Raw genomic sequence first — 23,912 nt, 5'->3', positions numbered from 1 at the left:
GGAAAATGGACATTTAAAAGCTGGACTCGAATGATTTCTCTTGCTAGCAAAGATTTGTATATTTATTATGTTAATGCATGCATCTAGTAATGTAATAACATAATAAGTATAGGAGGTAATGTAAGATAGGTTCAGAAAATGAAGCCATCCTTTTAAATTATGATGGTTCATTTTTTAATAAGAAGGGGGATGTCAGGAAGATGTAATAATTTTCATGTTATTGTAATTTGTTTTAGAGTTAATGTGGGGTCTGTGGCTGTGTGTGTGTGTGTGTGTGTGTGTGTGTGTGGGACTTAATTGAATTAAAGGTAGCTGGTCTGAAGGCTTTGATGTATCAGAAGATAAGCTAGATTTGAAATCTTAAGTAGGTAAACATGGAGGATGCTTTAGAATGTAAGGTATAAATGGACCATTTGCATTTTAAAATAAACCAGTCTAACTTGAATTCAAAAGAGGGCGTGAAATGTTACACCTAGCCAGGAGAAGTTAAGAAACAGTATGTTTATTTTCCCCAAAAATTACTGGTAAAATTGGTACTGTGATAGATTTTATTTTTAGAAGGGTAAAGTCCAAAGACATAGTGAAACAACGGGAATTTGCATTCAATGGAGAAAATATGTGTAAAGGAGAGAAGGCTGTGGGTGAGGGAAGGCATTCTAAGATCTAACATAAGTGTGAAATGTTTCCAGCATCTAAGCCTCAAGCTGCTGTCCACCAAGAACTGGAGCTGAGTAAAAAATCACTTTGAATTCAGCTGTTCAGGTTGTTGTGTGTCACTTTGCCTGAGTCTTTTAAAATCTATGTGTCTCACTGTTGCCTTAATGGAGGTGTAACTGGGGTTAATGAGTGGGTTTAGAAGTTATCATAATAGTAATTTATAGATTTATGTATGTGCTTAAAATCACTTATTCTATTAATAAAGGTTTAATTTAGTTTTGTAAGAAATGTATAAGAATTGGTGGCCTTTTTACTGAATTCAAAGCCTGTATCTCAAAATAAGTACAAATTGCAAATAGTTGCGGCAGCTGTGTCAAGTTTCCCCCTGGAAATTTGGGCAGCTTGGCATTTATCATTGCCTGCCACAACAAATGGGAGTCAACTTATACACTAAATAGAAAACATGAACCGTTGTTGCTGTGGGTGGTTTGCCAATATGGAATGTGAAAAAAAACCATAACACCAGCAATTCAAATTAATTCAAGTCCTTCGTGACAACACGGCCCGTATCACCCGTTTGGTTCCATGAGCCAACTTATAAGGCAAGTATAACCCTAAACATGTATTTCTGAGCTGAAAAACTGAGGCCGACTGAATACAAATATAGTGCTAAACCTGCATTTATTAGCTGAGAAGCAGGGGCTGGCTTTCACACTGAGTTTAGGCCTAAACATGCATTTTAGTTCTGAAAAGAATGGGATCATCTTATATGCCAGACTGACTTATACACTGTGATGTACTTTATTTATATACAGCTTTTTACAATGAAGTATTTTTCAATTACAGTCACTTGTAATGCAGGAAACCAATTTGCACACAGTGAGATCTCACAAACAGCAATAAGATAATAACCAGCTAATCTGTTTTAGTGATGATGGTTGAAGGATAAATATTAGCAGCACATCATACCCCTCTTCCAAATTGTGCTATGGGAACTTTTACTTCCACTTGAGGGGACTGAAGGGGGTCTCGGTTTAATATATTATCTCAACTACAGCAGTGGAAGTGCCAGCTTGAATTATGTGCTGAAGTCTCTGGGTTGGGACTTAAACGCATAACTGTCAGACCTAGAAATAGGAACAGGAGTGAGCCATTCAGCCCATCGAGCCTGTTCCACCATTCAATTAAGTCATGGTTGATCATCTACAATTGAGCCAATCCTAGCTTTGTGAATACTTCTGATTGGGAGCTCCTGCATTTGGGGATGCAGTGGGAAACAAGTTATATGCACTGTGTAACCGCAACAGCTTAAAGGGCAAGGCAGCCTCTGGAGCCATTTTTAAGTTGCCAGGTAGGATTGAGAATCATGACACCATGTCTGAAAGGGCTCTACAGTGAACATTCAGTCCAAGTGCTCAGGGGCATCAGTGATAGGGGTACATGGTCCAAACGAGGATGAGGAGAAAAAAGGTCCCAGAAAATCATGGAAGCCAAGCGGATGCAGGTGACTATGGCAATAAGTGACACCTCTATGATCTCACGGCCCAGTGCTGCAAGGAGTTTAATGATCTGACCAGGTCAGGAAAGATGAGAGTCAGCCACACCTTCCAAGGTGCGTTCAAAAGCTGCTCACAACCACCTTCCTCTCACTGTATTGCAGGGCTTCAGGAACTAAAGGTTCTAGGAGGTTTTTTGCTGCCTTTTCACACCCATCCCCGCCCCCACCAGCCTTCACCAAGTGTTCTTTTACTCAGGATTAAACTGGTACTTAGAAGGACAAAATTGAGTACAGGTTGCATAACTTTGGCTTGTATTCCATTGATACAATTGAGGTGTTTAAAATAATAAATGGATTGATAGAGTAGATGGAGACAAACCATTTCCTCCAGAGCAAGGAGGTGAAATGTTAAAATTTGAGTCAGGCCGTTCAGGAGTGAAAATCGAGAAGCAGTAGTGGAAATCTGGAATTCTCCCCAAAATGTTGCTGATGCTGAGGTCAGTAGAAACTTTCAAGATTGAGATTGCTAACTTTTTATTAGGTAAGCAAGAGATATGTATCAAAGATATAATTGAGGTGCAGATCAGACATGATCTAATTGAATATCAGGACAGACTCGAGCTGAATGGCTGATGCTAGTTCCTATGTTTGCTCACAGATTTACCTGCACAGATGAAAAACCTCCACCAAAAACATCATGTGGTCCATAATGTAAAGAGAACATAATTTTTCCTAGGATTACTGTGGGATGTTGTAAAGCAGGCTTGTGGGGGCTGTGTGTGACTAATTTAATTAAACTGAAGACAGTCAGGCTGCAAGGTTTAAATCAAAGGGATTAGGTGTAAAAGCAGGCATTGTGAAATGGAGAGGGACAAGCTAAGATGAGATCCCAGTAGATACAGTATGAATGGGAATTTGCATTAGGAGATAAGTGAGGAGTGAATTGTTAGCCGTTGAAATTCAAAGAGGCATAACAGTACGTTATGAGCACCTGGCAAAAATCGGAAATAAATAAGGCTGTTATTAAGTATATTTTTCCCAAAAGTGCTGGCCATAATGCCAACATGAGAGTCTCTAGGCACACAAGAGAAATGATTGATTGTTCCAGAAAAGGAGGTTTTGTTAAAAGCCTTGGATTTCCATTGTCAAGAGAGAGAAGGAAGCCCTATGAAATACCTCTTTTGTAGCAACAGTGGGTGCCTTGCAGTAATATTACTGTATGTTTTATAGATTGAGAATGTATTTGAACTGTTGCCGAGAAAAGTATGTTTATTTGAGAGTCTAGTTAAGTAGAAGTCTTTTGGGAAATGTTGTAAGACTAAATTTAACTTTATAACTGTAATTTTGTGTTTTCTTTTTTCTTTTATAAATAAATGTTTTAATTTAATATTTAAAACCTCCCAAAACGGTAGTGGAATCTTTACTTCTGACTTCTGTGCACGTACCTTCTCGTAATAAAAATACAAATTGCAAATCATTGTGATAGCTTGGTGAAGCCTGCTCTGAGGACAAAGAGTTGGAGCTCCTGGAAAAGCAAATGGGAACGGGTGACAGGGAATTTGGAAAAATACATTCATGTCATTGTGACATCCAGCTTATCTTCATTCTCATCCTGATAGATCACAAGAACAGTCAGATCATTCCTTCTGCTGTAAGCATGTGTTCCTCAGTTCCAACAACAACCTCCCTGATGAGAACTTAAATCGAGGCCATCTTCCCCCTCAGGTGAATGTGGAAGATCCCAATCCAAGAAATAGAGGGTCAAAATGAATCAGGTCCCTATTTTGCATGTGTCTTTACTTTCTCCCCATAGCAAGCACCAGTCCAGAGTCATGGATCTAGAGGGCATTCATCAGCTAGAAATGCAGTAATAATGAAAGCATAAGCAGGCTGGACGGGCTCAGGTGTAAGGTGATGATGTAGGCATCATTCAGCAGATGAGAGAGCAGAGACTGGATTTTCCAGGACCTGTGACCAATATCGCCCTCATGTTAGGAGCCTTAACCTCCTATAACAAAAATGTCAAATGATATTTTTCCCTTGTTGCCTTGTTAGCTAAAGAGTCTTAGAGCCCAGATTTCATGGCACCTCCTGTCAAATATTTGCAAAGGATCCAGTGTATAGACTGGCACTGTGCATGATCTCTGGGATTATGGAGTAGGAGGAGGAGCAATTTGCAACTCTATTTTCCTGTCTTTGATACATATCCCTTGATTCACCGCCACTGGGTCAAAATCCTGGAACTCCCTCCCTAACACCACTGTGGGTTTACCTACACCACATGGACTGCAGCGGTTCAATGCAGCAACTCACCACCACCTTACACACCCTCACTTCTCCTTTTTCCTCATCTCCTCTGAATACTGTCTCCTCCTCCCTCACCCTCTTGAGGCCACTTGCACAGATCAACATGTGTCATCACACATACCCTGGGATACGCACCTTGCTCATCATCTTCATCTTCCATCTTATGCTCCGAGCTTCAGTTAGCCTTTCATGTACTGCTATAGTGCACCTTCGCTCAGCAACATCCATTAAACTGTTTTTGGCTCTGTAACCTTTAACTCATTCAAAATTCTAGTGTCAGTACCATAACTCACAACTCCCGTTCACCCACCACCCTTGTGCTCACTGATCTATATTGGCTTCCAGTCCTTGATTTTAAAGTCCCAGTCCTTGTTTCTTTTCTACAGCTATACAATTCTCAGTTACCAGCATTCCTCCAATTCTGGCCTTTTTTTTTTGTTCATTCTTAGGATGTGGGTGTCACTGGCAAGACTAGCATTTATTGCCCAATTCTCGACTGATCCTTCAGCTCATGAATTATCAGCTTGTTATTAAGGCTTAATTGACCCATCAACTGCTTCGGCTAGTGCCTACTGCACTATTCACTAGGTTAGGGAAAAAGCATTTCTTTGAAAACGTCTGAAAGCTGGTTATTTCTGAAATCTACATCCCTCAGTTGCAGTCGAACAACCTGCTTACCAGTCACTGTTTCTCTGCATCCAGAACTTGGTGCTACTAAAGCATCAAGTCCCAGAATTATGCTGCTCTCTCCGACACAGCTCATCCTTCTTCATAATCACAAAACCTGAGCACAGAAAGAGGCCATGAAGCCCACCTTGGAACTATTTATTGCTTTCACTGCTCCCTTTCAGTCCCCATTAGCACTTTTTCCAAGTGCTCAGCCAATTCAGTTTCAACCTCCATTTGTCTAATGATGCACAGCACTTTCAAGGTTAGGCCTCTGGAACTAGGGTTTCGTCTTCAAGATCGTGATTGACCAACGACCAATAACAAGTTTGTTTCAACTGGTAGGAGCTCTTGAAATACTCTTTTGATTAACTTTGTTTTTTCAGAGGCTGGAACCCTTCAATGAATGATCAGTAATTGCTGATCCCATCTTTGCTAATGAATGCTCCTCCATAGAGCTTTGCTGTTTCTAGTTCCATTAATCATTAGATTATCATTATCTGCATTAAAGCGATCTGATCAGACCCAATCACTTGCAAGTCAGCTTCAAATTAAATTGTTTTTAACTTGCTAAGTCTGTCAGGATTTATGTACAGGATATACGTTGAACAGAGGGTTTGAAACTTCTATAGTGCTGTCAGGCCTGTAAGCCTTTGACTCAGTGGGTAGCACGCTCACCTGAGTCAGGTGTTCATAGGTAACTGCACTTTTGTAAATTTCTAAAGTCAATTGCAACTGCTTGTAATTTTCAGGCTCCAGGCTATGTTACATCATTACATCAAAAATATGACCTAAGGTCAACTGCAGTTAGTATTCAACCTCTTGAGGAATAATTCCAAACTGCCTTTCAACTATTTTAAAGACTGGTTCACATATGGTAAGTTGTGACAGATGTTTCTTTTTTATTGTCATGGGATATGGGATTCGTTGGCTAGGCTAGCATTTGTTGCCCATCCCTAATTGCCCTTGAGAAGGTGGCGGGGAGCTGCCTTCTTGAACAGTTGCAGTCCATATAGTATAGATACGCCGAGAGTGCTGTTAGGGAGGGAGTTCCAGGATTTTCACTGAGCAACAGTGAAGGAGTAGTGATAAATTTCTAAGTCAGGATGGTGTGCAGCTTAGACCATAAGACATAGGAGCAGAAATTAGGCCATTCAGCCTATTGAGTCTGCTCCGCCATTCAATCATGGCTGATAAGTTTCTCAACCCCATTCTCCCCATAACCTTTGATCCCCTTACCAATCAAGGATCTATCTATCTTGGTCTTAAATACACTCAATGACCTGGCCTCCACAGCCTTTTGTGGCAATGAATTCCATAGATTCACCAATCTCTGGCCAAAGAAGTTTCTCCTCATCTCTGTTCTAAAAGGTCCTCCCTTTACTCTGAGGCTGTGCCCTCGGGTCCTAGTCTCTCCTACTAATGGAAACAACTTCCCCTCGTCCACTCTATCCAGGCCTTTCAGTATTCTGTAAGCTTCAATCAGATCCCCCCTCATCCTTCTAAACTCCATCGAGTATAGACCCAGAGTCCTCAAACGTTCCTCATATGTTAAGTCTTTCTGGGATCATTCTCGAGAACCTCCTCTGGACCTTCTCCTGGGCCAGCACATCCTTCCTGAGATATGGGGCCCAAAATTGCTCACAATATTCTAAATGTGGTCTGACCAGAGCCTTTTAAAGCCTCAGCAGTACATCCCTGCTTTTATATTCTGGTCCTCTCGAAATAAATGCCAACATTGCATTTGCCTTCCTAACCACCGACTCAACCTGCAAGTTAACCTTAAGAGAATCCTGGACTAGGACTCCCAAGTCCCTTTACACTCCAGATTTCTGAATTCTCTCCCCATTTAGAAAATAGTCTATGCCTCTATTCTTCCTACCAATGTGCATGACCTCACACTTCCTCACGTTGTATTCCAGCTGCCACTTCTTTGCCCATTCTCCTAACCTGTCCAAATCCTTCTGCAGCCTCCCCGCCTCCTCAATAATACCTGTCCCTCCACCTATCTTTGTATCATCTGCAAACTTAGCCAGGGTACCCTCAGTTCCTTAATCTAGATCATTAATGTATAAAGTGAAAAGTTGTGGTCCCAACACTGACCCTTGCGGAACTCCACTAGTCACCGGCCGCCATCCTGAGAAGGACCCCCTTATCCCCACTCTCTGCCTCCTGCCAGACAGCTAATCTTCTACAACAACAAAAACAGAATTACCTGGAAAAACTCAGCAGGTCTGGCAGCATCGGCGGAGAAGAGTTGACGTTTCGAGTCCTCATGACCACAGCTAATCTTCTATCCATGCTAGTACCTTGCCTCTAACACCATGGGCTCTTATCTTACTGAGCAGCCCCCTGTGCGGCACCTTATCAAAGGCTTTCTGGAAATCCAAGTAGATAACATCCATTGGCTCTCCTTTGTCTAACTTGCTCATTACCTCCTCAAAGAATTCTAAAAGGTTTGTCAGGCATGACCTCCCCTTGATGAAACTATGCTGAATTTGCCCTATTTTACCATGCACTTCCAAGTATTCTGAAATCTCATCCTTACTAATGGACTCTAAAATCTTACCAATGACCGAAGTCAGGCTAATCGGCCTGTAATTTCCCGTCTTTTGCCTCACTCCCTTCTTAAGCGGGGGGGTTACATTAGCGATTTTCCAGTCCTCTGGGACCCTCCCTGACTCCAGTGATTCTGGAAAGATCACCACCAACGCATCCACTAACTCTTCAGCCATCTCCTTCAGAACTCTGGGGTGTAATCCATCTGGTCCAGGTGATTTATGCACCTTCAGACCTCTGTTTTCCTAGCACCTTCTCCTTGGTAATGGCCACCACATTCACCTCTGCCCCCGACTCTCTTGACTTTCGGGGATGTTAATCATGTCGTCCTCCGTGAAGGCTGACGCAAAGTACCTATTCAGTTCCTCCGCCATTTTTGTTCCCCATTGTTAGTTCTCCAGCGTCATTTTCCAGTAGCCCAATGTCCACTTTTGCCTCTCTCTCTCTTACCCTTTATATATCTAAAAAAAAGCTCTTGCAATATTCTTTTATATTACTGACTAGTTTACCCTCATATTCAATCTTCTCCCTCCTTATTTCTTTTTTAGTTGTCCTCTGTTGGTCTTTGTAGGCTTCCCAATCCCCTGGCTTCCCACTGCTCTTCGCCGCATTGTATGCTGTCTCTTAAGCTTTTATGCTGTCCCTGACTTCCCTTGTCAGCCATGGTTGCCTCGTCCTCCCTTTAGTATGCTTCTTCTTCCTAGAGATGAATTTTTGCTGTGTCTCCCAAATTTCTGCCATTGCTGTTCCACTGTCTTTTCTGCTAGGCTCAACTCCCAGTCAATTCTGGCCAGCTCCTCCCTCATACCTCTGTAGTTACCTTTATTCAACTGTAATACCGTGACATCTGATTCCAGCTTTTTCCTTTCAAATTGCAAGGTAAATTCTATCATATTATGGTCACTTCCTCCTAAGGGTTCCTTCACCTTAAGCTCCCTTATCAAATCTGCCTCATTACACATCACTAAATCTAGAATTGCCTGTTCCCTAGTGGGCTCCACCACAAGCTGCTCCAAAACTCCAACTCGTAGACATTCCACAAATTCCTTTTCTTGGGATCCACTACCAAACTTTCCCAGTCTACCTGCATATTGAAATCCCCCATGATCACTGTAACCTTGTCTTTCTTACACACCTTTTCTATCTCCTGGTGTACCTTGTGCCCCACATCCTGACTACTGTTCGGAGGCCTGTACATAACTCCCATTATGGTTTTTTACCCGTGCGGTTCCTCAACTCTCACCCACAGATTCTACATCATCTGATCCTATGTCGTTTCTTGCTGTCGATTTAATTTCATTTCTTACTAACAAAGCAACCCCACCCCCTCTGCCAACCTGCCTATCTTTTTGATAGGATGTATATCCTTGGTTATTTAGCTCCCAGTCCTGATCCCCTGCAGCTATGTCTCCGTGATGCCCAGCACATACCTGCCAATTTCAATCTGCACCACAAGCTCATTTACCTTATTTCGTATACTGCGTGCATTCAGATACAACACCTTCAGTCCTGTATTTCTCGTCTCCCCTTTTCATTGTCATCCCTTTATCTGATGTGCTTGAAGTTAGATTCCTAGCCCTTTCCAAACACTGTCCTATTTTGTGTTCTGGAGACTTTAATAGCCTCTCCTTCCTTTTCATTTTTTCCATAATTTTCCATGAAGTTGAATCCAGCCCCCTACTTGCTAACCTGCTTTGTTTCCCATTAATCATACTTCTTGGAGTTTTACCCTTCCCTTCCCCCCCCCACTTTCTAGTTTAAAAACCTGTTGACCACCCTTTTCGCTAGAACATTGGTCCCAGATCGGTTCAGGTGGAGACCGTCCCAACGGTACAGATTCCTCCTATTCCAATACTGATCCCAGTGCCCCATGAAATAGAACCCCTCTTTCCCACACCACTCCTTTAGCCACGTGTTTACTTCCCTTATTCTCGCGTCCCTATGCCAATTTGCATGTGGCTCGGGTAGTAATCCAAAGATTATGTTCTTTAATTTAGTTCCTAGTTCCTGATAATCCCCAAACAGGTCCTCTTTCCTAGTCTTACTTATGTTATTTGTCCCGATGTGGACCACAACTGGACCCTCCCCCTCCCTCTCCAAAATCCTTTCAAGCCGGTCAGAGATGTCCCTCACCCTGGCATCGGGCAGGCAACATACCATGCAGGACCCTCAATCCAGCTTACAAAGGATGCTATCAATTCCCCTAATTATAGAATCCTCTACAACTACCACTTGTCTTTTTGCTCTCCCCTCTTGAATAGCCTTCTGTGCCATGGTCAGCTGGCTCATCCTCCCCACAGCCCTGTTCCTCAGCCACACAGAGAGCAAGGACCTCGTACCTGTTGGACAAGGTCAAGGGCTGAGGCTCCTCTGTTCCTGAACACAGGATCCCTTGTAGGGGAACTTGCAAGTGGTGGTGTTTCTATACATCTGATGCCTTTGCCCTTCTAGGTGATAGAGGTCGCGGGTTTGGAAAATGCTGTCGAAGGAACCTTAGTGAGTTGCTATAATGCATCTTGTAAATAGTGCAAACTGCTGCCACTGTGCGTCAGTGATGGAGGAGGTGAATGTTGAAGGTGGTGGATGGGGCACCAATCAAGCAGGCTGCTTTGTCCTGGATGGTGCTGAGCTTGAGTGTTATTGTTGTACTCATCCAGTCAAATGGCTATGCAGAAGGATCACCCTGCAGTAAAATGCTAGGCATCTTGGGTTGTGCCTGGAGTGAGTATTGAGCTGCACATTATTCAGGTGACATGCTATTGGATATAGGGCTACACAGTGAATTAACATGCACATGCTAGACAGAGTGACAACACAACGTTGCAGCATTACTTGAAATATCTGACCCCAGTCAGATGTAGTTACCACATAATCGCTCAAATAACAACTGCTAACAGAACCTCCAGATACAAGCAAAAGCAATTTCTGAAAATAACAAGATTGAGCAAAAATCAATTAAATTTGGGACTTTATTAAGATGCTACATAGCCAAACAGGATTGGTCATTACAGCATAGACTATTTAACTACTAATATTCATTGTATTCTCTCTGATAAACAGTTAATTATATACAAAATAGTTGCCCGACTGCTGTAGTCCAATATTGGATGATCAAAGCTGATAGTACACATCTAATTTCACTGTAGTGCCTAAGGCATGTGTGGGGACGACTATCCCACAATGTGGTTCTCAGCAGCAATGGCCTTCAGTCAATACACCGAGCTCCCAAATGTGGGTTGAGCAAATAGCAGGTAACGGTATTTGACTTTAGTTATTTGTATTAAATGTGAAATGGAATACAGGGGGTCCTTTATTATTTGTCAAATAAAAGCATGGGACAACACATTAAGGAGTAAATGGATCTAGCCATTTTTTCATATTGTATTTTCTTTCTAAACCCTGACATGGGCCACTTTGAAAGACTGCATCAACAGAAACTATTCAACACTTTTTGCCTTTTGGGGTGGGAACGAAAGGGCTCTTTTTAAAATATTACATGGCATTGGCAGCCCAACCTTCCCAGCCACCCAGTCCAGTTATACACACCAGATGGTAGAGGCAGCACCAGCATTCATTTAGTGTACTTAAAAGAGGTAATCCTGTGACAGGTACCATAATCTAACATGATTAAAATGACACCTAGAATATGCCGTCACCACATCAAAATGTTCTCCCTCATCCCCACCCACCCACCCCCCACCCAATAATGTGAGAGCTCTCTGCGCGTGCAACTTACTATACAACTTTATAATTAACACAAGGTTTCTCCCAATTATCTTACTGTACTTGTGCAAAGGGGTAACTGAAAGGCAAGAACCTGTGAGATGCTGTACATTAAAGTTTTTTTTTGTATTTTAATTTTTGATCATGAAATCATTTCTACCCCATGATATGGCAGATCAAACAAAAAACAATCCAAGCTAACAGATCACCAGCATGCTGCCTCTCTCTACAATACTAGCTTTCCTACAATTGTCCCCAAGATAAAGAACAGGACAACCATAGCGATCATCCGAGTGGCAGGTCCTTCTTCTTTGATCATAATGTTCTTGGATGCTATAGGATTACCAGACTGAGGCATCCTCCTCATTCGCAGCCCGTCATCCTCCTGCAGTACAAGAAAAGATTCAACAGATTCTTTAATCACTAGTGTTTGTTAATTGAGGTGGGGAAGTACAGGTTAAATACAGAGTAAAATTCCCACTACACTGTCCCCATCAAAGGCTCCCAGGGCAAGTACTGCATGGGGTTAGACAAAGAGTAAAGCTCCCTCTACACAGTCCCCATCAAACACTCCCAGGGCAGGTATGACACTGGGAGTGCCACATTACTAAACATTGTAGTGGGAGCTTTACTCTGTATCAAATCCTGTCCTGGGAGTGTTGGATGGGGACAGTGTAGAGGGAGCTTTACTCTGCATCTGTATCAACAAGAGAAAAAGTACTGGAGAATTTAAGGGATAAAGTCCAACAAATCCCCAGAACCTGATTTCTTACATCCCAGGGTTCTAAGAGATGGCTGCAGAGATAGTGGTTGCTTTGGCTATGATTTTCCAAAATCCCTTAGATTTTGGAATGGTCCCTGCAGATTGGAAGTTAGCAAATGTGACATTGCTATTCAAAAAAGGAGAGAGAGAAAACAGGGAACTATAGGCCAGCCTGGCATCAGTTGTCAGGAAAGTATTGGAATCTACTGTTAAGTAAGTCTTAACAATGCAGTTGAAGCATTGTATGATTGGAACAAGTCAGCATGGTTTTACGAAAGGGAAATCCTGTTTGACAAATTTATTTGAGTTTTTTGAGGATGTAACTAGTCAGGTAGATAAAGGGGAACCAGTAGATGTCGTTTACCTGGATTTCCAAAAGGCATTCGATAAGGTGCCACACAAAAGGTTTATCGGCAAGATAGGGACTCATGAAGTTGGAGGTAATATTTTAGCATGGATTGAGGATTCGTTAATGGACAGGAAGCAAAGAATAAGCAAAAATGGGATATTCTCAAGTTAGCAAGCTGTGACTAGTGGAGTACCACAAGGATCAGTGCTGGGGCCTCATCTATTTACAATCTATATTAATGAATTAGACAAAGAGACAGAGCGCAATAAGCTTGCTGACAATATAAAGCTGATGGGAATGCAAGCTGTGAGGTGGACACAAGAAGCCACAAAGAGATATAGACATCTTAAGTGAGTGGGCAACAAGACGGAGTATAATGGGAAGTACGAGGTTATTCACTTTGGTCATAAGAATAGAAAAGTAGAATATTTTTCAAAAGGCATGAAGCTTGTAAATGTTGATGTTCAGAGAGGTTAGAGTGTACTCGTACAAGGAACTCAAAGTTAGCAAGTAGGTACAGCAATCAATTAGGTAGGCAAATGGCATACTGGCCTTAATTGTGAGGGGATTGCGGCACACAAATAAGGAAGTCTTGCTACAATTGTACAAGGCTTTGGTGAGACCTCACTCTGAATACAGTCATTCGTGGGTGTTACATTCCCACAAATTCTCGCAAGCAGTGAACATACTTTATAAAGGGAGTGAATTAGATAGGTTCCAGCCATCCCAAAATTTGGATGTTAATCAGGTTTTTTCTCTCACTCAGACTTTTCTGTACTGAAGGCTGATCCTTTCGCCGTTACACTGTTCTCTCTCCATTCCAGTTCCCCCCCCTCCCCTTTCTCCTTATTTATATTCTTGTTTGTTTCTTCATGACAGAAAGCCAAAAAGCACAGCCTGAGCTGATTCCTTTCACTCCACCATTACAGGCAGGGAGATGAGAAGGCAGGGTATTGACAACACATCATTGTCCAGTATGGAAACAACTCACCACCTGTAATCCTGGCATTTGACCCCCTTACTCCTCCTCTCACCGACATTTAACAATGGCTAAATGTCAGGGTCCGGTCCGTCCAGTGGCCCTTTTAAAGCCTGCACACCTAGAAACCTGCTTACAGGAAACTTGTGCTGTATGTTTCTAAGAAAGCAATCTCAGATGGATATAAAAGTGGCACAATTTTCAAGTGCAGGGGAATTTGCCCTGTTGTCCTGACCAGCAATTAACTCTCAGTCATCGAGAATAAGTGGATTATCTGGTTATTATAACACTGCAGTTTGTGGAAGCTTGCTATGTGTATATTGGCTGCCAGGTTTCCTATATTACAACAGCAACTACACTTCCAAAGTACTTTAGAGGCTATAAAGTGCTTTGAAATGTCCTGAAGTTGTGAATGGCACAGATTAAAAGCAGCTCCTTCTTTCTGTTTTCATCCAGAAAGCCTCACCTTTAACTGTTTGTTCTCCTCACAAAGTCTCTGAACCTCTGACTTAAGTGTCCTGCACTCGTCCATCACTTTCCTCAAGTCTGAATCATCCAAGGAAGAGCTGGTTGATTTTGTCATCATGGAGGTTTCTGTTTTCAGTGAAGTGGAAGTGACTTTATTCATCTCCAGCTCATGCTGCAGAAAGTGATTCAGAGAAACTTATTAAATAAAAAATGCCACCTTCAAATTTAAACCTATCTAAAATTAATTGGGTTAGACTTATTAACCTAGGTGTCAGTTCTATTACAAGTTAGTGACACAGGAGGCAGGGAGTTTTACTCATGGTCAGTTTGGATCAGCAGTAGTATTCTCACCTCTGAGTGAGGGTGTTATGGGCACACAATCTTGGCCAACACCAAGTGCTACATTCCTGGAAGATGTCATCTTCTAGATGAGATATCAAGTTAAGGTCCAGTGGACACAAGATATCCCACAGCGGGGGAGCTCTCCTGCTTAATGTTTACTCCTTAAACAACATCGAAAACAATTTAACTGCTCATCCTTCTCTGTCTTCTGGGGGATCTTTGCTGGGTGTGTTGGCTACTCTGGCTATAAAACTTCACAGAAAAGAAGAATTTACCAGCTGCAAAGCACTTTGGGGTGACGTGAGAACATAAAAGGTCACTATTTAAATGCAAGTTCTTTCTTTCTTCCATTGAGATGGAGGATGGAAAGTTCCCAGGACAAGCACTGAATAATGACGATCCCGAGCTTCCCTGTACTAGACCAGCAGGGCTATTCATACTGACATCTATTATATCTAACAATACATGGTCTCTGAGAAAGGTGACGAGGTGAGACGAAGAGACTGTTCAATCACTGCTGACAGAACAATGCTCTCAGGCTAAATTCTTGTTCCACTGAGACCCTGACCTTTTATTTCTTCTGTCTGGACTAAAGTCGAACTCAGGTCCCAGGAGCAAAAAGAGTGCGTTGTACTTGTCATGAAATCCTTTGATCTGTGGGTTCCTAGGTGCTAAATTTGCAGTCTGTGGAGATTGTAACACTTAAGGTGCAGAATGGTCCAATGGTTGTTATATTGGTTCCTGCCTAGTAACAAAGATGGGACCCTCTTGGAGTGTTTTGATAGGCCACCAGGTCAAGGGTAAGTGAATAACTCTTATTTAGGCAGTCAGCTTTGAGGCAGTCTGCTAGCCAACAAGTGTCACAAAGACAAAGAAAGGGACAGAAACAGGTTCCAGTTCAGTTAAAGAAAGAGATGTGGGGAACAGACTAAGTAAAGAGAGTCACTGGGGCGAAGGTATCCCTTTTGCAGCAGTGGTGTTCTGCTTGGCATGGCTGTGGATCTGAAAGTGTGCTTGTAAGCTAATTTTTTTTTTAAGAGTACTTCGGAATCCAGAGAGAAGGAATCTCGGAAGGCGAAATTGAAACTCTGCGAGATGGGCCACTGTTAAAGCCTTCCGAGTGAGATTGACTTTTGGAGAGAATTCCAAGGAAAGATCTTCGAAGGTGAAGCTGGGAATCCCTCATGAGATAAAGTTTCAACGAGATTGTCTGACTTGGTGTTTACTGATGTCTGGGTGGGTTCTTGAAAAATCCATGGACGCTGTCTTCGCTGCATCTGCCATTTACTCTGTGGTGTGTTCGACCACATATACCTCATATTTGCCCTAAATGCTAGAGTATAAGGTACATATTATAAACTGCTTTATCTTTCTGAACTTGTATAATAAAGTTTGTCTTTGTTTGTTCAAAACCCGTGGAATCTTGTGGCTTTATTCCAAAAGCAGGTGTCTTGAATCTCAACCTTCATCGACTTTAAATAAAATCTTATTGGTCCCTAATCAGATCTCACCCCAAAACCTGGGGTCTGGCCAAGAATCATAATACATTACTTTGAGATTTCATAGGGATTTCAGGGTATGGTGACTGGTGTAACATTGCAATATAAATGATGCAATCAGTGACTGATGCCACTGAAAAATCATCAACAACTGGAGCAAGTTTCTTTGAAGGATGAGTCTACAATCGCCATCACTAGAGAAAAAGTACTGAGCAAACTATTGGGGATTAAAGGGTGACAAGTCCCCAGGACCTGATGGCCTACATCCCAGGGTCTTAAAGGAAGTGGCAGCGGAGATAGTGGATGCATTGGCTATAATATTCCAAAATTCCCTGGATTCTGGCAAGGTTCCAGTGGATTGAAAAAATGCTAATATAACGCTCTTATTCAAAAATGGGGGGGGGGGGGGGGGGGGGGGGAGGAGGAGGAGGAGGCGGCAGAAGGTAGGAAACTACAGACCAGTTAGTTTAACATCTTGTCGTTGGGAAATTGTTGGAATCCATTATTAAAGAAGTAATGGGGCACTTGGAAAGTCAAAAATGCAATCCATCAGAAATAGCATGGTTTTACGAAGAATAAATCGTGTTTGACTAATTTGCTAGAGTTCTTTGAAGATGTGACAAGCAAAGTGGATAATGGGGATCCTGTGGATGTAGTATATCTGGACTTCCAGAAGGCCTTTGATAAGGTACCGCACAAAAGATTAATTTCTTTAAGGTCACATGGAGTTAGGGGTAATATATTAGCTTGGATAGAGGATTGGCTAACCAACAGAAAGCAGAGAGTCGGGATAAATGGGTCTTTTTCTGGATGGCAAGCTGTAACTAGTGGAGTGCCACGGGGTTCGGTCCTTGGGCCCCAACTATTTACAATCTATATTAATGACTTGGCTTCAGGGATAGAAGGTACTATAGCTAAATTTGCAGATGACACCAAAATAGGTGGGAAAGTAAGTTGCAATGAAGAAATAAGAAATTTACAAATGGATATGGACAGGATAAGTGAGGGCCAAAATATGGCAGATGGAGTTTAACATGGATAAGTGTGAGGTTATTCATTTTGGTCGGAAGAATAAAAAGGTGGCTTATTATTTAAATGGAGAGAAACCTTCAGAATGCTTCAGTGCAGAGGGATCTGGGTGTCCTTGTGCGTGAATCACAAAGCTAGTATGCAGGTACAACAGGTAATAAGAAAGGCAAATGGAATTTTGGCATTAATTGCTAAAGGAATAGAGTATAAAATAGGGAAGTGTTTTTGCAACTGTATAAGGCATTGGTGAGACTGCATCTGCAGTATTGTGCACAGTTTTGGTCCCCTTACTTGAGGAAGGATGTAGTTGCACTGGAGGCGGTTCAGAGGAGGTTCACTAGATTGATTCCAGAGATGCGGGGCTTGTCTTAGAAGGAGATATTAAGCAGTTTAGGCCTATACTCGCTAGAGTTTAGAAGGATGAGGGGAGATCTAAGTGAAGTACATAAGATGTTAAAGGGGATAGACAAAGTACACGGAGTACAATGGAGCGGATGTTTCCCCTTGTGGGGCATTCTAGAATGAGACGCCATAGTTTTAGGCTAAGGAGTGGTAGGTTTAAATCAGAGATGAGGAGGAATTACTTTTCTCAAAGGGTCGTGAGCCAGTGGAATTCACTATCTCAGAGTGCAGTGGATGTTGGGACGCTGAATAAATTTAGGGGGGAGATAGACAGATTTTTAATTAGTAATGGATTGAAAGGTTATGGGGAGAGGGCAGGAAATTGAAGTTGAGGCCAAAATGAGATCAGCCACAATCGTAATGAATGGCGGGGCAGGCTCAAGGGGCTGAATTGTCTACTCCTGCTCCTAGTTCTTATGTCCTATTGGATGTACCCCATGCTTTCTCAATAAATCATATAAAGAAATATGAATGTTAGAACATCAATAAGGGTTATGGAGAGCAAGGACAGTCAAGGTTTGAAAGGGAAAAGACAGGCTAAAGTATTGGACCTCTCATCAGGCTAACAGGCATTTGCTGACCTGTCGTGTTTTGCCAGAATTTGCAGCTTTTATTTTTAAAATAATCATGGTTTTGTATAGATGTGCAGGAAGAAAACTGGAAAGTAGAGGTGGTGAACACTAGACTGAATTATTTTTTGTGTTTTCTTGGCTAAAGGCAATCACAGCTTTTAGTTTGGAATGGGTGCACAGTTTAGTTTACAAGTAGGTAACATGCCTTTGGATATTACAACAATCAATTAAATCTCATTTTAATGAGTCTTCACACACACACACAAAAGTGCGCACAAGCACTTGTTTAGTACACAAGGTATCTGGCATGGGCCTTGAACAGATAGTACTTGTTCACATGCACAAATACATTATGTCAAGGGTAGGGATGCCATGATAACGTTTGAACATTGCAGTTAAATGCTGCAAGAACAAACCTAACGTGTCAAGAATGACAATATTTAAAATCTTGTACTTCCCCTGATCATGTGCGCTCTAATACATTGTCATATAAAGTGTAATGGGGGTAGTTTAAATTGCCAGAGCTGCCCTGTCATGGTAGCTCTTGCGTCTCTTTTTGTAACACATTGCAGATCACCAACTCTTGATGGGGATGGGTGATTCAGAAGGGGTGATGTATCATGGAGTAATATGATGCCTCAGCTTGCAGAGTGTACTGCACATCATCAACATGGCGTGAAGGAATTCCTCTTGCAGAGTATATTCTACATCAACCCTGAGCAGAGAGGACCCACTTTCAGAAATGTTGCAACACACAACGGCAAAAGTTGTGGTCATGCCTGCAACACTCCTAAACTGATCTCCTGATTTCCACACTGGAGGCTAGGAATCTTTTATGTGAGCAGAGAAAAGAGCTTGGCAGGAGGGGTAATTGAATTTACGGAGCGGAAGCTGAGATAACCTCTCTTAAACCTGTTCCTAGAGGACAATGAAAGAAAAAGGATCTCCCAGTTTGATCAATATACCATAGAAAGTGAATGGAGACTCAGCGACACTCAAAATGGCAAAGTCCGACAGGGATCCCAGGTGAAGGGAATTGCCACCTCCTGGACTGCATTGGGAATCCCACGAACATATACTAATATCACGATGGGTTTATATTATTCCATTCTTTAAGCTAGGCTAGAGGTATAGGTCCGGGAGAAACAGAATATTATGGGTGGCTTTTCCAGTGGACTCACCATTTGAACAACAGTGGCACTGGGCATGCGACGTGAAGAGTTGTTATTAATGGACTGAAGTCAGAGCGTGTTTGCAGAGGAATATCACAGTATGTGTTACATTATGTATCATGACATCACTACACCTGAGAAGTGGTTAGGACAAAGTGATCAGTCCAAGACAACATTAATCTCATAACCGTGAAAGTTTACATCAGTACCCTTACATTTCTCTTTTTATGTACTGGACGCCACTGGAATATTAAGAGAAAATGGTGCAGAGTTAAATATTCAATAGTGCAACATCTCTGGTCTTTAAAATTCTGAGACAAATATCATGCATGGCTGTCTCCATCCCCACCACAGATACTGTGCGAATAAAATGCTTTTTAAGTCATGAGTGTGTGGAAGAGAAGCAATTTACAGGGCCAGTCCCAGACAAGAGACCTCCTTTCACATTTTGGCTGAATTGTAGGCATTTTTGATCCATTTTCATAGAATCTTGCAGCACAGAAGGCCATTCAGTCCTTCATGCATTTGCTGGTTCTTTGGTAGAGCTAATGTAACTAGTCCCACTCCTCTGGTCTTTCTCCAAAGCCCTTCATGTGGAAACCAGAATGAGAGCCTGAACAAAGAAAAAAGGCTTATTCCCCATTTTCAAAATCTTTGCATTTCCAAAACGGATTTGATAAGGAGCCACATAAAAGAAAGGTTATTGCTCAAGATAAGAGCTCACAGTATTGGGGATAATATATTTATAGAGAATTAGCTAACTAGTCAGGATAAATAGGTCATTTTCAGGTTAGCAAACAGTAACTGACTGAGTGCCACAGGAATCAGTGTTTGTGCCTTAAATATTTACAATCTAAATCAATAACTTGGATGAAGGGGCCGAGTGTATTGCAGTCAAATTTGCTGATACAAAGATAAGTAGAAAAGCCTACCAAATAGAGTTTGCAAAGGGATATGGATAGGTTAGGTAAGTGGGCAAAAATTTGGGAAAGGGTGTATAATATAGGAAAATGAGAGGCTGTCCACTTTGGTAGGAAGAATAGAAAACAATATATCATTTAGAGAGGCACTATAGAATGCTCCATTCAGAGGGAAGTGGATTGTCTTGTAAATGAATCATGAAAAGTTGGCATGCAGGTATAGCAAGAAATTGGAAAGGCAAATAGAATGTTGGCCTTTATTGTAAGGGGGATGAGGTATAAGAGCAGAAAAGTATTGCTACAACTGTATAGGGCATTAGTGAGACCACACCTAGAGTACTGCATAAAGTTTTGGTCTCCTAATTTAAGGATATACTTGCACTGGAAGCAGTTCAGAGAAAATTCACAGGGTTGATTCCTGGGACGAAGAGGTTGTCTTATGAAGAAAGGTTGAGCAGTTTGGACCTGCTCCCAAGCTTTTCGGAGCTCAGAAGAATGAGGGGTGATCTTATTGAAACATAAAAGATTCCGGGGAGGGGGGGTAGGGCATGAAAGGATAGACATTGAGAGAATGTATCCCCTTGTGGGATAATAAAGAGTCAGCTATTTAAGTTGGAGATAAGGAGGAATTTCTTCTATCAGATTTGTAAATCTTTGGAACTCTCTACCCCAGAGAGTAGCGGAAACTGGGTCATTAAATATAGTCAAGGCTGAGAAAGATTCTTGATCTATAGGGGAGGGAAGGATAATAGGGGACAGGCAGCAAAGAGTGCAGTTGAGGCAAAATTCACATCAGGCATTTTCTTATTGAATAGCAGAGCAAGCTTAAGGAGCCATAAGGCCTACTCCTGCTCCTATTTCTTAATTCTTATGTTCAATTGCAATACTTTAATGGCACTCTTTTTCAAAATGAAATAATGCATTACAAATACTTGAGTGCCAGATGCACATTTGGGAAAGTCATTCAAATTTATACCAGAACATAAATACATGAAGTATCAGGTTTCTGTGCAGACAATGGCAGGATGTGAAATTACAGTGAATATACAGGAGCCTCCAGTTAAGACATTTGTAATAAAAATCCACCTGAATCAAGTGTCAATGGTGTACAGTGAGTGCTTGCACTCCACAGGTGATCAAAGGTGGGTGAATGGGCAAGAGGAGTAACACCAAGGCCAGCAAGAAACAATGATAATGTACAAAAGCAAAATGTGATCTTGACAATGCTCAAATTCAATAATTTAACTGGTACAAAGGCTAGCAGTATGAAGCTATGAAAGTTTGCACATTCACTTGACACTGTCGTTTCTGCCGTTTCCATAAAACTGCAACCTTCAAAGTAACCATGGTTTAAATTAGACTGAGGTATGTCTTAGTTAATTGCTCAGAACATAAAATGTCCACTCACTACTTCCTACCTTCTTCAGATGCCCATTGCTGTAACAAAGATGCTACCGTCAATCAGCAACATGTAATCAGCAGGTGCTGAACTTCCCCATTCCTCTCAATAGGAAAATCATCGAGGCTGAGACCCCTCCCTCACTTCCATCAAGACCCTTTTAAACTTACTGTTTTCTCATTCTCAGAGGGCAGTTCAAAGACACACCGCAGCTTGGAGTCCATTAAATCATCTGGCTTTGCCTCTTTCCACTGTAAAGAAGCAGAGTAAACAGGTTAAGCATTTAATCATCATCAATCCCATGTAGACTGGCATATTGAGGAGAGTAGCTACTGCTAATCCATTTCACATGAAGGAGGTCTGTCGTAATAGGAAATGAGAAGTCTGGAGGATTTCACATAGTTCAATGTGGTGTTCAGTGAGAGCCCAGCCTGACATTCTGACAGATGGCAATGTTGTGCACCAGCCAGAATCCATTTTCACTTAGACGCGGCTGCCCAGGATTCCCAACTTTGAAGCTGGGAATTCTCAAATTGAAAAGGCTGAGAGCTCAACGGCAGCGAATTGAGAAGGTTGAATATGGGCATTTTGCACAAATCATACAGGTAGAAATTCAGGAAAAATGCCAATACACTCAAACTCTTGAGAAACACAGTAACATTGAGAAAGCTAATTTTTAACAGCATTTACAGTCAGTGATAAGCTGTACATACAGCACTGGGGGTTATGAGAAGAGGGATAGGTGAGCGGGACAGTGATGACAGTGTGGGGATAGAGTGCAAGTGACTGGCGCGAGAACAATGGGCTTTGGGCGAGCGAGAACCATGGTGGGTAAGAGGGAAGGAGACCGGGAAGTGAAAAAGAGGGAGTTTGAGACACAGAGATGGGGGTGGGGAATGCAGAGGGACTAAAAGAGTGTGTGAAAAGAATGGAGAAGGTGGCAAAAGGCAGCTTTGGAGGTCACTCATTTTAGCTCTGCACTTTTGAGGAACAAATGGTGTCGGTGTTGTGAATACAGATATGATTTAATACCCATTCTCAGTTCACTGACTCTGCAGCATGCTGTTGTCAGTCGCTCCTACTATCAGAGGCAGAAAGGTTCACTTAAGTGGCCATTTCCTGTCCAACATGCTTCATTTGAGATTCACCAAATCATCCCCTGAACATTAGTAGCTGCCTTGGAACACACTCTCGCTGTTATTGGATACCCAAATGTGACCTTGCATCCAGTGTTCATCTGTCACACTTCATTATGGATGAAAAAATCATTTTAAAAGGCAGTTACTTAACGCTAGATTCTTGCCCTCATGCTTGACATTAACAATTTTTCCACTCTGTACCATTTCCTCACTAAATGATGAAACTCATCATTCTGATCTTAAAGGGACATAGCTCCTCTACCTTAGTAGAAATAATAATGCATTTTGGATTCCTTCATCTCTCACTTCTGTCCTTAAGTAAGGACCTTGTCAGTATATACAAGATAGCACCCAAATATTTTGAACTTTGGGGAATAATTAAACCTTATTAGATGCAAATTTAATACTTGGCATATCTTTCCCTTCCAATACAGTTGGCATGAAGCAACATCAGCCTTAAACCTGAAAGAATCTAAAATCATTAACTTATATTTAAGTTATCAGTGGATTCAAAGTTTTGGGCTTGTACGTTCAAAGCAATAGAGGCCAGTTCTATAACTCTCATTTACTTATGTTGCCGCCAATTCTTAACGCAGTCACCTCCAACAATAAATTATATAAAATACACTTGATAAAACAGAGATAAAGGGAGGGATGGCAATGCTGGGTAATTAAGCACTTCTTAATATTACCATTCAGTGTCTGCATCAAACACTCCTAAGTCAAGTGCATTGCAGACTAAATGAGAAGTAATGCTCTTACTACATTTTTAAAAAAAATGGTTCATGGGGTGCAGGTGTCGCTGGTTAGACCAGCATTTATTGCCCATTGCTAATTGTCCTTCAGGTGGTGGTGGTGAGCTGCCTTTTTGAACAACTGCAGTCCAAGTGGTGTAGGTACACCCACAGTGCTGTTAGGGAGGGAGCTCCAGAATTTTAACCCAGTAACAGTGAAGGAACTTTGCCTCATAAGCTCAGCAAAATATACATAAATGTGGCATTTCAACCATGCCTGCAGATGCGATAAGTGAGATTGTTCTAGTCTTGCAGATGATATTAATTTAGGAGGCACATATTGTTCTGCAGATGGGAGCAGGAAGTTACAAAGGGACACAGACAGACTAAGCGAGTGGACAAACCTGTGGCAGATTGAGTTCAATGTTGGGAAGTGAGAGGCCATCCAATTTAAATCCAAAGAAAGACAAATCAGAATATTTTCTCAATGATGAGAGTCTAGGAACTGTGGAGGAGGAAACGGATGCATGTGTTTGTGTACACAATCATTGAAGACTAGTGCAGATAAAAAAAGTAAGCAAAACGGTTAATGTCTGTTGACCTTTATCTCAAGGGAACTGGAATAAGTTGTAGAAAGGCTTGGTCAGGCCAACTGGAGTACTGTGTTCAGTTCTACCAGCATATCTTAGAGGAGATATATTGGCTTTGGACAGTGTGAAGCACAGCCATATACCA

General features: G+C 41.8%; 1 protein-coding gene across 2 annotated transcripts in view; it reads right to left on the bottom strand.

The window, feature by feature from the left end:
- Nucleotides 1–10,642: 10,642 nt before the first annotated feature.
- The window catches only part of vapb (VAMP (vesicle-associated membrane protein)-associated protein B and C), an 86,551-nt gene continuing 73,281 nt past the window's right edge, over nt 10,643–23,912 (bottom strand). The window contains exons 4-6 of one of the 2 annotated variants that reach the window (XM_041203668.1): nt 21,475–21,555; nt 13,968–14,141; nt 10,643–11,795 (exon numbers count right to left, since the gene is read on the bottom strand). In XM_041203668.1, the coding sequence (XP_041059602.1) occupies nt 11,637–11,795; nt 13,968–14,141; nt 21,475–21,555 (414 nt within the window). In that variant the 3' untranslated portion in view covers nt 10,643–11,636. The remainder of the gene's footprint in view (nt 11,796–13,967; nt 14,142–21,474; nt 21,556–23,912) is intronic. The other variant, XM_041203669.1, reaches the window with a different exon arrangement.

Source organism: Carcharodon carcharias, chromosome 14 (assembly GCF_017639515.1).
Source record: "Carcharodon carcharias isolate sCarCar2 chromosome 14, sCarCar2.pri, whole genome shotgun sequence".
In the NCBI taxonomy this organism is placed as follows: domain Eukaryota; kingdom Metazoa; phylum Chordata; class Chondrichthyes; order Lamniformes; family Lamnidae; genus Carcharodon; species Carcharodon carcharias.
This window is presented reverse-complemented; position numbering and strand designations above follow the sequence as displayed.